This window comes from Daldinia childiae (genome assembly GCF_008694065.1).
Source record: "Daldinia childiae strain JS-1345 chromosome Unknown Scaffold5, whole genome shotgun sequence".
Classification (NCBI taxonomy): domain Eukaryota; kingdom Fungi; phylum Ascomycota; class Sordariomycetes; order Xylariales; family Hypoxylaceae; genus Daldinia; species Daldinia childiae.
Window position 1 is genome coordinate 780288 of NW_022984646.1, and position 16621 is coordinate 796908.

At 44.0% G+C, this 16621-nt stretch overlaps 3 protein-coding genes across 3 annotated transcripts; all 3 read right to left on the reverse strand.

Moving 5' to 3' along the window:
- Positions 1–1562: 1562 nt before the first annotated feature.
- On the reverse strand, positions 1563–5352 carry GL218_05362 (putative dna repair helicase protein; the record flags this gene model as incomplete). The annotated part of the gene is made up of 5 exons (XM_033582024.1): positions 1563–2945; positions 3268–3755; positions 3898–4416; positions 4539–5214; positions 5272–5352. The coding sequence occupies 5 exons, from the start codon at positions 5350–5352 to the stop codon at positions 1563–1565; spliced, it is 3147 nt and encodes a 1048-aa protein (XP_033434599.1).
- Positions 5353–7874: 2522 nt separating this feature from the next.
- GL218_05363 (uncharacterized protein) lies at positions 7875–10064 on the reverse strand (the record flags this gene model as incomplete). The annotated part of the gene is made up of 9 exons (XM_033582025.1): positions 7875–8219; positions 8273–8551; positions 8603–8964; positions 9178–9286; positions 9358–9433; positions 9504–9529; positions 9583–9658; positions 9715–9736; positions 9812–10064. The coding sequence occupies 9 exons, from the start codon at positions 10062–10064 to the stop codon at positions 7875–7877; spliced, it is 1548 nt and encodes a 515-aa protein (XP_033434600.1).
- Positions 10065–11275: 1211 nt separating this feature from the next.
- GL218_05364 (uncharacterized protein) lies at positions 11276–16441 on the reverse strand (the record flags this gene model as incomplete). Its single annotated transcript, XM_033582026.1, has 4 exons — positions 11276–12274; positions 14639–15010; positions 15724–16251; positions 16388–16441. 4 exons carry the CDS (start codon positions 16439–16441, stop codon positions 11276–11278), a joined length of 1953 nt encoding a protein of 650 aa, XP_033434605.1.
- Positions 16442–16621: the final 180 nt, after the last annotated feature.

A 16621-nucleotide genomic window follows, 5' to 3' on the forward strand; every position in this document is an offset into this window, starting at 1 on the left:
AGTTTATTCTACTTGTGCCTAAGGTTATGTTTTTTTTCTAGCGTGGTGTATGTATGTATGTATGTATCTCCGCATTCCCCGACCCGCTGTTGTTGTAATTACTTCCGAATTACATACACCGGAGGTTTATAAGTGTAAGAGGTATGTAGGTATGTACCTACCTATCTTAAGATGTATGTACCTAACGTTTTAGGTACGTAATACCAAGTAGAGGTAAGAAGCCACATGGCTCATGTATATTTAAATCGAGTCCCCTTAAGACATCACACACATGCAGAGTAGAACATGTGATGTGATAGTCTATCTTAAAGCCACATGTCCAACGTATCCAACGTACCTAATGTATTGTATTTCCTTGAATGTATGTAAATTAGCATTTAACATTTAAAATAATACAATAATACAATCCATGAATCCATATCAATATGTAGCAGCCTTCGTCGGCCCTATCGTAGTCTCGGTTCCGCACGTTCGGGGCGGCATTTTTCTGTATTATTTATACGGCGAACCTTGGTACGGATAACACAACGTCGCATCTACCGCAACGTTGGAATTATAAGGCAAGCGAATACGTACAAGCTAAACATCCGCTCCAATGGGGGGTTTTGGAGAGGGAGGAAAAAAAAAAACTTGCGACAACTTTAGTGGCCTCATATCTTATCCCTTGTCCCTTGCATCTACACAAATGAGCTGTTGTCTCAATCTTGATATACTATATTCCGTACCTGAATCAAAACCCAATTTTCCCCATATATCTGCATCGTACTTATGCTGTCATGCGAAGCAAACATCGTAAAAAAAAAAAGTAAAACCGAAAAGGGAAATCTTGGCTTTGTCTTTGATTTGCTTATTCTATCATTCCTATTATAAGAAACCTATCGTGCGATTCTTATTGGTGGTGTTATATTATACTAGTGTTTAAGACTTATAATCTTAGGTAATTAAAGATGTCCGAGCGGGCTTTGAAAGTCTGGTTAAAGCCCCCCCTATCATAGGCTTGGCGAAGTAAGCATCAGGCGGATATGTTTGCTATGTATAACTTTATATGCATCTAACGTGTTGATCGGTTAGATGGCCCTTTTGACGTCTAGACTATCTCTAGGATTAGATTATCCACTACGTTATTCTATGCCGGCACCCTACACGGCAGTTAGTGCGATAGTTACATATTTAGAGCTGTATCTAGAGTACGCATAGTTAGTATATCAAATCTAAGGACGAACTAGATAGATGTAGTTAGGGGTCCTTTTGTTCTCCGTATTCGTCTAGATTACTGCAACTATATTAGAAGTTACATTCAAGCTATGATAAACTCATTATATCATCCCTTCAAGCTAAAGCATATATTAGTACTCAAGCAGTCGAGTAACTAGATATAGCCTCCCTTGTTGCCCTTGTCGCCCTTGTCCGGGGCAGCTCGGCACAAGGTTCATAATAGCACTAGTTATTCAGCAGCCAACCGGGGCAATAGCCACTATGTGGGCCTGTCAAGATGATCCTGGCATGAGATAATTGGCGGCGGAACGCGTATATCCCATGATGCAACGGTAGACGGGACGAACCTAGTCGTCGTCGCTGACCTCGATCACGATCGGTTCGTGTGTATTGATAGTGAGGCTGTTGGACGGTCTGGCCAGATCACTTATGCCTCTCTGAGGGCTCTCCTCCTTGATTCTGTACCTAGACACGCCATTATCTGGAAAGGTCGTCATGCTATCGGTCGAGTCCTCCTGCTTGATCTTGGTCCTAGTGGGTTCGTTGTTTATGAGTCTGTCTAGGTTATGAGATGAGTCTTTAGCCTTGTGGACTGGCTGAGAGCTCAGAAATGTAAGCTCGTCCGAGTCTTCTATTTCGATCTTAACCTTACCACTACCGAGCGCAGCTCCATTTCGTTTCCACAAGTCATCCTTATCGTCGTCGTCGGCATAGAAGTTCCTAAGCCGAGAAAATTCGTCTTGAGTAATATCCTCTTTCTCACTATCATCCTCTTCCTCTACCTCTAAGTCCTCATTCATCATTCTAGCTACCGTATAAACATCCTGAGGCTTTTTACTATGCTTAGTGCCAAAAGCGTTGTCCTTAAGTATCTGCTCAAGTTCATGCATGGGCATCCAGTCGTTCATTACTTTTAGAACGGCCAAGCTTTTGTCTTTCTTTGACTTCTTTGCGTCCGCGTCTTGTGCGGCTTGGATATCCTGCTCTGTGGCCTCAGCTTCGCTTAGTAGACCCGCGAGCACCTTTAGCTTTCTCGGAGAGGCCAGCGAGAAGTCGATTTGCGGCAGAGGTAGCATCTCGATGTCGCTCGCCCCGAGCCGAATGCGTAGTATAAGTTCCATGGCTCTCTCGAGTACAGGAGAGTCGTTAAGATCATCAACCTTCCATACGCGTGTAGTCGCATTATTGTCTTCGCTGCCGTAAGATAGCATCCTGCGAAGATTGTTCTTCTTGTGACAGAAGTAGCCTCTCACCTCCATGGGAAATTCTTTGAATTCTTTGTAATAGTCAAAGCGAGATTTGAGAGCGAGAAAGTCTCTCCGTCGTCCATCAAATAGATCGGTAGTCGAGACATCATACATATCTCTCTTACGCTTTCTCGTAAAAGGTAGTTTAATGCGCTCAATATAATTATCATGGGTTGCTTCGGTATTTACGGCTCTTCCATCCTCTAGTTTAATCCGCTTAGAGTCCGGCTCTTCGTTATTTGCCATAGGATTAGATATTAAGTTTTTGTCCGCTATAAGCTTCTGAGCCTCTGGAGTCTTCCACAATTCATCGATCTCGGATTGAAAGAGGTTAAGCACCTGCACCAGGACGTCGTTCATTGAACCCTGTGCTCGAGTTCCTAGCTCAGGAAGAATCTTTTCGACCTGTCGGCTTTCACGGAATGAATGGAAGGAGTTGTTGACCTTCAATCTATGTACCTTTACGTCGGATTCTTGTCCGACCTAATCGTAGTTAGCGGCTAACGTATATCCAAGTAATTTCAGTAATAAATTGGCACTCACTCGAATAACCCGATGTATAGCTTGGGACTGAACAGAAAGACTGTAAGCCTGCGATGCGACTATGACCTGTGAACAATTTCTATGCAGGTTTGACCCCGCGAAGCCAACAGTGTACATCTGTATCAGAACTTGACATGAATGATCTGAATCGCTGTTGAAATCGGCGATAAGCTCTCTGCGTTCCTCAGATGATAGACCAGCATGGAGGGTACGGCAATGGATGAGAAGGAACTGGAGGACAAGCTCATAGTAGTATGCTAACATAGGGCTTTGCTTCGGTAATTAAAAGCTTCTTGATCTTGCCGTTCGGACCCCTATCTAAGAGGTTCTCCTTGATGTAATGGAGGATGTATCGCAAAATGGGCGACTTGCGCATCGCTAACTTGATATAATCCAGTGCCACTTTGGGCTTTGACTCATGCCTCCTAAGGAGAAACGGAGCGAGATGCCCGAAGTTAACATTTGCTTTGCGCATGGTATGGACGTCCCGAGAGTAAGTGCCAAACCCGTTCAACGTAAAGAGCTTATCAAGCTGATACACGTCAAGAGAAGCGGCAGCGAGCTGGAATAGACGGTGCAAGGAGAGTACCGATTTCAATTCTGCATCTTTCTTGGTTTTACCCCAGCTACTGACTGTTTCCAGGTATTGAATAAGTAAATTTATATGTATTTCCTGGTATTCCTTCTCTATAGCTTCGTCGCGTTGGATGTTGACTGTGTAGTTGTCAACTGTAGGTAGTAATCCATCCACTAAATAATCAGCAGTTAGCAATTATTACTTGATATATTAGCAATATATGGGTCTTAAACGATATTTGAAGAGTAGATGACTTCATAGCAAGTGAAAGGACTCCTAGAATGCTAGAATAAGAGCCATAGGGGCACTACTCACAAGAAATTTGTCTAGTACTCTCCCAATCGACATTCAATCGCGAACTGGGCGCCCTTCGCAAAATTGCTAATGATTCGTAGTACTTCAAAAACTTTCGAGTCTGCTGTATATCGATATCAGAGGATCCCCTTGATCTGTAGATCAGCTTTGCTAGTAAAGCCGGGCTTCCCGCAATAAGGTAGCGGTCATCTCTAAGTGATATATTGTCAAGACGTCGTAAATCATGGGGGTTTGTAAATATTGCTTGGATATCACTTAACATCTTTTTCTCGCGTAGGTGCTCTTGTGGTTTACCCCAAAGCATCTGAATAGGGCCCATGAGGTCTGCTATATGGTTCTGGCACGGGGTAGCTGTCAATAAAAGGGTAAATTGGCGTTCAAGGAGAGCCACAGACTTCCAGTTCCTTGTCGCCGTGTTCCGAACCTTGTAGGCTTCGTCGACAACTACAACGGAAAACCGTCGGCACATGTCTGTATAGGTAGAAGTCCATTTCTCGTTGCCTTCTTCGTCTTTTTGAACTGAGCACGTTCTGTTAGAGAAAGCATCGATAGACATGATGATGACAGTCTTGGCTGCCATAAAATCATTTCATCCCAGACGTAGCTCAACGAAGGCGGCCAGTTCGTATCGAACTCCTTACGAGTGAGACTGCGGACTCTGACCTGGTCGTCTCTTTTTTGGAAGCCATGTCCAGATATGATTATTTGCTTGATGCCACGTTTGCTACTGATCATGTCAATCTCTTCCATCCACTGCGTGGCAACAGTGGTATTTGGTGTTAGTATTAGAATTGGACGGTATCGCGGTTTACCGTCTTCGACCGGCACATTTAGTCTCTGAGCTGCTAGAATGTCTAGGGCAGCGATAGTAGTCAAAGTCTTTCCAAGACCCATCGAGTCCGCGAGGATCCCACCGAAATACTTAGGGCCGCGCAGCTTCTCTCTATTCTCCTTCTCGATCCGTGTTTCAGGTTCTTGGATGTATCTTTTCTCGGTCTCATCCCAAAACTCTTTACGCTTTATCTTAAGTCGTGGAAGGTCTCCTAAGAATCTCGATAATATCCAGACGATTGCCGTAATTTGATTGTCGAGGAAGCCTCTACGACCCTGCTGGCCATCAAGTCGAGGAAATAGAGGTGTTTCCCAGATTGCCAACTTGTTCCGACCGTATTCGCCGCATTTCTCCATTCGTAGATACATGGCGCTCGCTTCGATCGGGGGCCCAAGACTATTGGGAGATGCTGCAATTATGCATTGCGCTATCGTTCCAACTTCCTGAACAACCTCATTATCGGTCTCTTTAGGACCGTTCGGATCCTATATATTAATATGTTAGCCAATCCAGGAGGCCAGCCTTAGGTCAAAGGCACCTACCTCGGCATCGATTTCACGCTGGCTTTCGGCATTAATGGTCTCGGTAATTTTCTCGAGAACCTTTTGCTTGCCAGTGCTCATCTTGACAGATTTGCCCTGCATAATTCCACCAGTTACTTGGAATGAAGTATCGGGCGAATATTCACGCGAGCTTCCTCAATAGCCCATCTAGCAAATATCTGATTGTCTATTATTCGCTCAGGATGGGGTGAGTGGCCAGTAGTAGAAGTCCTGATTTCTGCGAATTCGGCGATCAGAATGTTAGCAAGCTTCTTATATAGCTTTAGGGTCATAGACTCATACCCTCCTTTTTAAGAAATTTATACGGGTCTAGCCTCCCATGATGTAGCACTTTATCATGGGTCCGCTGAAGGTTTCGCCGGATGAGTTCTCTCCAAGTAGATGAGCCACGCACCGCAGGTCGGGATGGCCCCGGGACAGATTGCCCTGGTTCTCTTCTTCAGCCATAGTCACAGTGTTGAGATAGTAATATGGGAAGTAATATCGCAATCTTAAAATGTCACAATATCAAAATATCACGGGATTGTAGTCGTCTGTGCAATATGTAGGAATGATGGGTATAAAGGTAAGTATAATCTGATCAGAGAAATTGGAATGAACTGGCAAGCGCCATTAATTCGGTATGATAAATGAGATAGAAGCTTCACAATAGCATGATAGCCTTCTAATAAGATGTAGACGGAGTTTCAATGCTGTTGTAAGTGATCACTCTTGAATGTTAGTACCGTTAATATGCCTGGTTTTTATCTTTTTGGAAAGATGCTTTCTAGGTGGAGGGGACTGGTTGGAGAGACCAAGGGAAAAAAAAATCATAATTCCTCGATGAAGAATATAATACTGTTAATAGAATGAGTACAATTCAATAGTTAGTATGCGAAGCTTATCAAGTCAATATAGGTGCTGGTATATAGATGTTGGTAGGGAGGGTAGAAATGATGTGAATGGGGATAGTCTAAAAGAGGCGGGTATAGATCTCTAGGTTCTTGCCATGAAAGTTGTTTTGGAACCTGCCATCAGTAGACTTGGTAAGTTTCTTAAGGCAGGTAGAGAAAGAGTTGGAAGAAGGGAGGAACTAATGCTCACGAGCTATAGTCGAGTAGGAATATTCTGCTAAATTGAATTATAATACGAGAGAATAATAATTATTGAAGCGATGTAGATTGATAATTCGTAAAAAAGGGAAATGGTATAATGATGCGAGGTCGGGAAATCACACAGGGGATTGGAGAGGAAGTGTACTTACAGTTTGGATAAAGTGAATAGTGTACGGATAGGGGTTGAAGAGCTAGGGCTTACCCTCTAAATTCAAGGAAATAGAAAATATATGGGAATGTAAATTTGTAAACTTCTTAGTTAGGTAGCTTAGAGCTGCTTCTTGAGTTGATGCTGCAGTTGAACTTCACGGTTCAGTAATTTTGGTATGTGCATAGTAAGGAAAGACTGTTTGCCTACTAAAGACGGAAGGTAGATGGTGTAAAGATTCGTTTCTGTAAAGGGAAGGAAGGCAAAGTAGGAATCCGAGTAGAAATCTGTGCAAGTGTTATAGGTCCTTGAGCTCAACATACATGGGGTTATTAGTTATATTAGAGTACACTATAAGTTTAGCATCGTGCTCGATTCCTAAGGCTGCTCCTGTATGGGAAGTTTAAAATATGCTACAATAGTTTCCAATCGTCAACATAAATATTCACGAATCTTAGGTCGTAACATATGATAGGACAGTGGAAATATTCATAGCAAGATGATTTCAGGCAGGAGTTGTTACACAGAATCTGTACTGTATCCATTTTAATACTTGCCTCCGCGTCAAGTTTCTTTAATGGGCTAATATTGGATGTCCGTAAAGGAACATGGACAAGTACCAAGTCCTAAAGGCTCCAACCTACAAAATTAAATCACGGGAAAGTGCTATTAATCATGAAAGTCATAAAGATAACGACAATTATCTGGTGAAAAGTTCGCAGTAAAAGTGAAATCTGGTTCATGTATATTGTTGGCCGGTACTAGTGACTTGGACGATCAGGTTCCCTACCGTTTGACGTGATCTGAATTATTTGGACAAGGCTGTCTTTGAGAAACTTTGATTGGGTAGTTGTTACTCGCCGTTCGATTTAGTCATATATCAGATGAATATAAGATCCTTATTCGGTGGCGTTCTAGGCATAGTCAGTGCTCGAGAACGTGGCTGCAGCTGCTATCTAATATCATGTGCCTATCCATGCCACTAGTACTTACGTGTATCATAATATGATAGGTACATCAGATACAAGTCAAGCCAGCATTGGATAAGCAAAAAGACCGGGATACTTCTTGTCCAACCAAATTGGTTGAGAGGCAGCTATCCGATTTGTTTCTAGTCGATGATGTAGCTACCTCTAATTACGATAGAACGGACGTAATTTACTGAAATACTTATCGAGCAAAACAGTAATATAGATACAGAGCTTGACACGCCCACGAGAAATATACACAAGCCTCACGGGAGCATCCGGATTCAAAAAATGCTGTAGAACGAAAACGCTGCCACCCATTCATTCATGCTTTCCACCTTAGATATCAAACCCGAAATCGACATAACAACCCTAGACCTTGAACCTGAATCCATGCTGTGCTGCCGCCCCCGGAAGTGCGTTGATGGCGCCCTTGACATAGATACCTTGGTCGAGTTTCTTATTCAACCGGACGAGTATGATACGCATAACGGTGGCCGCGATCATAGAAAGAAAGATAGTACCGCAGTTGACCGACATCGCGATAATGTAGCGAGGCGCCATCCTGTCCTCGTACATGTACGAAGCGTAGATACTCGAGGAGTTGGAAACGGCGTTGATGAAAGCAAGCGCGGCTGCACGTTTAGCTGGCGGTCGAGGAAGCGTGTTGCTAATCCAAGCAAGAGCTACGACGAAAGCACAGTAGACTCCCGGGACCTTGTTTACTATTAGAGTAGAGCTCTAAAGAAATAAGAGCGAAGCTGACTTACCATGAGCATCATGGCCACATATCGGGGTGCCAGACTAGTGGTTGCCGCCGCAAGAATGAACGCCGCCATGGCAACAGCGAGTGGTAGCATGATATGCCAATAGCGCTCACCGGTCCTATCCGCATGCCACGCATTGATAAAGGTTGTTATGACAGTAAGTACATACGGAGGACATGTCAGGAGAAGCGTGATCACGTTGCTGTAACCCAGAGTCTTAACCACGGCCGGGAAGAAGTTCGTAACAGAGCCGCTCGCAACAATACCGAAAAGGAGAACCAGCTAGAATCGGTTAGTCAATCTATACACTCGAACCCTCTCGTTATAACTGACCAAGACCCAAGTTTTCAAGTCCGCAAAAGCCAACCTAGCACCTGTCCATAAGGATTGATGTTCGCTATCGATCCAGTCATCCTCGCCGATGTCCTCCTCTAAGCGCCAAACAGCGAGTGCTTTTTCCTCTTCGCTTAGCCACGAGGTAGTCCGAGGGAAGTTAGGCAGGATCCAAAAGGCAACGAATGCAATGCCGACGGTGATGACGCCTTCGATGACGAAAAGCCACTGCCACGCACCTAACCCTCTTGCGCCGTTCATGTTCTGCGTTATTCCTGCTGAGATCAACCCGGAAAACGCGCCGGAGATCAGCGCCCCTGAATAGAGAAGCGCCGTGCGCAGTCCTAGCTCTTTACGAGTATCTGAGACATGTTAGTAAGATCTGAAGGATGATATCACAGGGCGTCATATCGAATGGCTGTGGAATGAATCACGTACTACAAAAAAGTTAGCAGCTATATAGAACAAAACTCATCATAATATATAAACATACCACCAACAACTCAAATAATATAGACAACCGGGCTAGAAGACCGTTAGATTGAGTTTCCAACCTTGACAAGAGTCTCTAATACTCACGAAATAAGCCGCCTCAACGAAACCCAGAAAGAAACGGACAGCAATAAGTCCGCCAAAGTTGGTCACCGCTGCAGTGGCAGCCGAAATAACACCCCACACCATCATCTATCATGGCCAGTCAGTCTACCACAAGTCCATTTAATTGTTAGGGTCGTTGAAATCGACTCGGAACATACGCATGCTGGGAGATAGATAGCCGGCTTGCCAATCTTGTTCAGGAATAGATTCGATGGTATCTGCATAAGAAGATAACTGAGGTCCCGGTAAGATTAGTCGCCATTCTAAGTCTCGCTCCCCATCATTGGGGGATTCTTATACTAACCCGACGAATAAGATGCTCACAGCGGTCTATACAATAACGTCAATACCTTCATCTTCATAGCAGATCAAGTGTTGCGCACCTGGAATTCGCTGGCGTTCGGATCTAGATTCAAATCTTCCGGCAGTCCTGCGAGTTTTGCGGCCGCGATATTATTCCTACAGCCTATTAGTATTTCTTGAGTACCTACGGACTAGCGGTATGGAGTCCTAACCGGTCGATATAATTCAGAATATCTAAAGTAGAAACGTTGTGTTAATATGCTTCCTCAACGAAAAATAAGAAAACTCTTTTTCTGAGGATTTACTGACACATGAGAATGATCATTGGAAGCAATCGCCAATCGATTTTCCTCCTCAGCCGCGTTTCCAACTCAAGACGCTGCTCGGGAGTCAACCTCGTCAAGATTTCCGGCATTCTCAACCCCCTCATGTTAGCTTGAGTTAGGTTTGCGACATCAGGTATGCCGTGAGTGGTAGACGTCCCGCCATCTTTGCCGACGGTAGTCTCCTCTGTTGAGACCGCTCTCTCGGGGTCGCTTTTCTCGCTCAGTGTGCTCGCCATCCTGGCCGACCGCGCTAATTCGAATGTCTTAAAATCGACGGATATCTGAACAATAAAATGTCGGGAAGAGCTCGAGCATATTAGGGACAAACACCCTTGGTTTTATTGCGTTAGGTACTTATCGTTCAAGGTAACGGTCTGATAGCTAGGTAAAGCTCGGCTTGATAAATCTGCATTACAGGATCGATGTGACGCTGCATACCAACTGTCACTTACGGCCTACCTACATACAGGTTCTCTCTGCGCACCTTGCATACTTTGAGGCAAGGGGTTTCCCCGCGCTGTTGTGCTGGTCGAGCGGAACAAGCTATACTACCCCCATTGACCCCCATTATCCAACCCCCTCGAGATCGACAACTTCTCCGCATGGAGACAAACTATAACCGAAAAGAAAGCACCCGTCCAAGAGATCAAAGGACCCGGTTGTCGGTGGTAGTGTGCCCATGCAGCCATGACCATACTATGACAAGGAGACGGCATGGGCTTTGTGTAGTTTAGGCGAATAGGGTAACATTAGTGATGCTATTGGTTGCGGTTGAAGAGAAATCCCCTGCTAGCTCTATTAGTACCCCATGGGAATCCCGCTAAAAGCCGGAGTTGCGGGGTTTAGCGGCCGTTCCGTCAGCTAAGACATATTATTCTAGGGCCGGAGATACCTCCCAACCAAGGTTCTTACCCTCGTTATACCACAATAGTTAAAGGTTACTATCTTATATAACCGGCTACTCTCTAATTGGCCTGTGTCGGGTTTGTGGTTTGACGTATGCTAGAGTAACTAGAATAGCTGGAGGTAACAATCTAGGAGCCTTAGCCAAGTAGTCGTGTCGCATATAAGAATCTAAAAGCCGAGGTTTCGGTACGGATTGATCCGACGAAGGTTCACCAACAACCCGTTTATAACCTATTCTCTCACAACATACTTTTAGCTAAGCCACGTCTGAAGATTTCACAATTTGGATAGCTTCTCTTTCTGCGGTAGCAAATTATGTAAGAACTCTATAGTAGAGCTTTAACGTCGGCATAGCTAACATTCGGGATCTTCCGATATACTCAACCGTTCCTCGTAGCAAAGGGTCTGGCCTGCATTCTCGAGAAGAAATCAGCTAGCAAGTATTGAATAGACGAGAGATCATTTCATGCAATCCTTTTATCATTAACAAAATTAGGGTATCATATACAACGAACCTGCCTGACCGTGGCCGTGTTTTTTTTCATAAAGAATCCGAGAGCAGCTGCATCCGTACTGCTTCATGTTTTCCCCTCTCGAGTGCACTGACGAGTTCTGCCGCCATTATAGCATCAATCTCCTCTAAACGCTTTTTATTCTCCATACCATTTAGCAGATCTGCTATCTTGCCGAACAGACCGTTTTTCTTTTCCAAATCTTTCCTCTCTTCCTCGAGCTTGCTGAGTAACTTTCTGCTTTGCAAGTCGTAGCAGATGTGGTACATTCTACAGTACGATTTCCATTCGATTGGACAATCCACTGCTTGGCCCTTAAACAGCCACGGCCAGAAGTGCTCCCAAACTCTTCCCGAGAGAAAGTCCTCCAAGTCAGTCTGCATCAACCAAGTCATGCTTCTCTGATACTGGGATTTCGGATGCCTCCTAACCGCATCCCTCGTAACCGCAAACTGCGAACAACATGGCCCACCAAGGATCTCGGGAATATCGTTCGTCGCAAAAATTTCGCTAAATGCCTGACGTATGAAGTGCTCTTCTTGTTTATTGTCGTCGTACTCGGTCTTGGTCGTGTTAATCCAATCCGGGCATGCGTTTTCCCAGGACACACGCAGGTTGAAGTACTGCCTCTGCAACACCTGGCTAAAGTCCAGATGCGACATAGCAAATACTAGAGACGAATTCAATGTGCGTTCTACATGCCATGGACTCTCGTCGGCATGTGTAAATATGGTGACGTCTGGCAAGTTGTCGTAGAAGTCATGCATATAAGTTAGATATATCATCGCCTCACGTCCTTTCTTCGGTATTGGCGGATGATATGGTGCCTTCATATCATCGGTAACATAGCGAATTACGTTGAGATTAGGCAATCTGATATCCTCTGTCCATGAGATGTCATCTTTCCGAAGAGTGGCCACCACTAGGTTGATCGTGATCTTGCTATCATCATGGGCGAAAGGTAACTCGGAATGGGTTCTGCTGACGTTGAGTGTCCTATAGGGATCTTGAATCGCGACTCGAGAACCCTGAACGGACCATAAACTCTTAAATAGAAGGAATGAGGCTATGATTAGGATAGCTGGGAACGTGAATTTCCAGTAGAGAGGCAACCAGAGGTTGCAAGGACCCTTTGAAAATTTCATGGGAAGGATGATCGGCCGTCATCCCGTGTCAGTCTGTTCTTTAAATCCAAAACAAGTCAAATTGACTTAAGCGAAAGTTGTTGCTAGGAAGAGTCGTACTCATAGAAAAAAAACCAGAGTCGAAGAGGATAATTGAAGAGACAGGGGAGTAGGGGGGGTGGAATAAGAGAACGGAATAATACAAAGTCAAATTTGTATAGATCAATATATGGTTACGCCAACCTCGATGTAGGTTAGGTACCTAGGTAGATAAGGAATGAATAAATATAATGAATTTTATGAGTTTGTTACAATTTTAGGTATTTGCAAGTGAAAAGGTTAAGCAAACAGGTCGTTAGGGTTCCAAGGTTATCAAAACTAATAAGACCCAGAGCCGCGCTTATGGTCACTGCGCAGTCGCAGTCGCGCTTGCTTGCACTTACCTACTTGCACTTGCACTTGCACTTTACAAGTGCTACACTTTTATTTGCTTTTAGGGCGTATCAGAATAGACCTTGGTAATAAACGGTACATAGAAGGAACTTTTTAGACCCTTACACCCTTACACAGGCCAAGCTGGCGTTCTTCGAGGCTTTGACTAAAAGATCAGCTCCTTTAACTCAAAATTTCCCCCCTTTAAAACCTACATCTGCCTCTTTTATCCACTCAGATTTCTTATTGCCCAGACACGAAACCTAACTAGTGGCTCTAGGCAACAGAATTTAGGCCAATTGGCCGCTATGGCTTTTTTTATGTTATTTAGATCGTACGTCCCATTTCTGCACGAGAATCTTAAACAGGTGAGTGTTTGTTTGTGATCGTATTAGTAGCGAATAAAATATTACAGAAGATTTTCGGAGTTATATTTAATTGGTCAAAATTCTGTTGCCTGGAAAGCTTAAAATGTCATTGTTAGATGCTTCAGCTCGACCTACTATTGAATTTTTACACAAGAAACTAATCCGCAAATGAGACTTTAGCTGTCGGTCTAATGCCTTCATACAGACAACTACTTTACACCCCGTGAACAATTTTTCGTCTGTGGAGCTTCAAGAAAGGAAACCATGTAATTTAAGCGGACTGTTGTCACGATATAACAGGCTTAGATACTAGTGTAGAGGGGAAAGTCTACATTTCAAAGAGGGAAATGCTAAGCGCTTCACTATTCGTGGCTCATTTCCAAATTAAGCGGCAGGGCAGACTGCATATCATGCACTTAGATCCTCCTTTCCTCTACCGTATTGGTGCGGTGAGACAGAATTGGCAACTGTGGAACAATAGAAGATTGAGATTCGAGGGGGATCGTCATTTAAACAGGGGATATTTACTTAATTCACACATGCTTACCCGCAGCTATTACGAGCCTCTTTGCCTTTTCTATTTTCTCATTGGTTCCCTTTCGACGGAAGTGGAAACTATATGCAGAATTATCGCGGATTAGAATCCACCAACACCTTCTAACATTAGTCTATTATGTAAAGAATCAAACCCCACTAAGTAATAAAACGGCCCCCAAAAGGCCGAATTTATGACATATGCCGCGCCCTAAACACAAAATTCCTCGTCAGCTCCTCGAATTAGTGCACCAAAATTAAGATCTAGTTACTTATTAAGGCGTGGTCACTTACGTATGAGTTACACACATCGAATAACTTTATAACCTGTCTCAGATATTTCGGTTTAATACACGTAAGCCACCTGTAGTACGAAAAGGATTTGTCCCTTTAAGATAATCTAGGAGCTATCTCCTAATTCGATATCTGTTCGGCAGTCGAGTTTTGCAAACATGATCTGACGTCACAGCATATTTTATCTGTAACCCCTATTTCTACGCCTCGATCATCTATCTATATAGCGGCCTCAGCCTTCATCGTCTCTTATGTCCTGTTTTGGGGGCATGTTTTTATCCTATTAAGGATCTCGATTTCAGCCCTAAACAACCAAACAGCATTCAGCCAGTGCTCAGCCACTATGTGTCCTTGTCCTCTTCCAATATATATCACTTTCCTCCACAACTGCCTTGCCTTCTTTCTCCAATGGTCCAATAACCTCGATATCCTTCTGCGGACACCCCTTTAAAACATCCCTAGTGTGCCATTCCATAGTAAAATTCTCCTTATTGCCCGGACCGGTCAATTCGTATAACTGGTCGTTGCTAGCCGCGAAGACGTATGCGACGATATGTGCCCACTGTGATCCCGCTCGTCAGCCTTGCCGTTGCACTACATAATAGGTATACAGGTGTACACATGAAAATATCAGACGCACGTAGACGGTAGCCGTACACATTCCGCACAGTTCCCACGTGCTAAAGAGAGTGCATTGCCACAAGAATTCTTTAGTATAATGTTTGTATGCCAGTCTGGCTAGCTCGCTCTCGGCATGGTTGACCTGGTCCACGGACTGGTGCGTCAGTAGCACCGTGTCATTGTCCGGTCCTACCAGTGCTGCGGCGAAAGGTCGCTTACCGAATGTCACCGCGCGGCGCTGCACTATCAGCGCTGCTTGTATACCAGCTGCAATTTGTGCTGGCGTCATTGATTTGCGCTCTGGGAAAAGAGATGGGACCAATACGGCCGCTGTGCCGCGTTCCGTATCCATTATCAATGGCGCATAGGATTCAATGCCACCGTATTTCTCCTAAAATTGCAATCCAATGGCCTACTGTAGATTCCCTCGATAGACTACTTAACATGTAGTTAGGGAAAGGTAGCTCTAACTCTACGCTTAAATATGTCAAGACTGTTTGTGTAGTTGTCTTGGGGAACATGACAAGACCCGATGATAAGAACCCCACCCATGGCTTTTTCGGAGATAACTTGACGATATCATTACCCCGGAGTTATTTAGCTTAGGTATATATCATCACAAGGCATATAATTCCTGGTAGCATACAATAAGCATACAGGTTAGATTATTAGATACTTATAAGTATAAGACAAGTCACTACACGTGTAGACATAGAAACATCATCTATAACATACACGCCTAGAAAACGTGATATATTTAATTGCAGTTCTCTACCGACTTTCTATTTCTCCCAATATAGTACCAAGGTCAAACCCCTATGTGCACGTATCTACAATTTAGCATGCGTACCCCCTATCTTCGGCTTAATAGGTATCCTAGGATGGTCACCAGCTAACTTGATATCCGTAATAGCCTCCAGCTCATCGACTGCTTCAAATGCTTTCCCTAGAGGCACCTTTATAGTTCGGAAACCTAATGTCCTAGCCGCTTTTAGATTCTCGCCGATATCATCGAGAAAGACAATGTCATTTGGCTTTACCCCTTCTTGCCAGCCCAATGACCGACCTTTTTCCTCATCGGCATAGACTGGCATATTTATCTACCTCGTTCAGCGCATACTGATAGATCTTGGGGTCTGGTTTCCGCAGTCCTACGTGTGCAGACGATACAAAAACGTCAAATAAACCCCGGAGCGGGTCGGCGAAGAAATCTGCCCTATAGAGCGCGTGGCCAGGTGGGAAAATGACGGTGTTACTCAATGCGGCGAGGATAAACTTCCCACTAGCCTTCAGATTCTTAAGCGCCGGATACATCCACGGATCTAGATCTGTCGAAGAAGTCATCATATCGTTGAAAAGCCAACGTCCATCGAGCTTCGGTACTGGAGGAATTTCCTTAGGGAGGTTCGGATTCTTTGACTGCTGGACCTTGTAGAATGAGGCCCACCTCGTCGGATCGTGAAGGTCTTCGTTGAAACCAGCATAAAATGCATCGTCTAGGATAATCTCCCCCCTTTCCAGCCTATGCCAGAAACCTTCAGGTGCAGTTTTTGATATCGAGTGATTAATCCACCCTGGCGGGATCCCTAGACTCAGTTCATAATCTAATATGGACTGAAAGGGCGAGATGACCTATTTCCGTGTAAGCAGCATTCTCATACTAATATAGTACCGATGACAAAATGAACAAGAAATTATAATTGAGGTAGCTTTTTGATAGTGCATATAAAATGTTGATGATACATTCATCTGAATACCCATGACTTACACAAACTCCTCCTATGTCAAATAGGAGCACTTTTGGTTGTTTAATGGCTACCATTATGACGTTCGAGCCTCTTAAAGCTTTCCTATATTACCATCTAACTAGAATATATAAGCGTCCTAGTTTATATTATCAGATATTTGATTTGAGAAGATGTGACATTATTCTATCAATTGTATGAAAGTTAAAAATGTTGCCTGGGTTTTCATTACAATTGTAGTCAATGGCCTTGAAGAC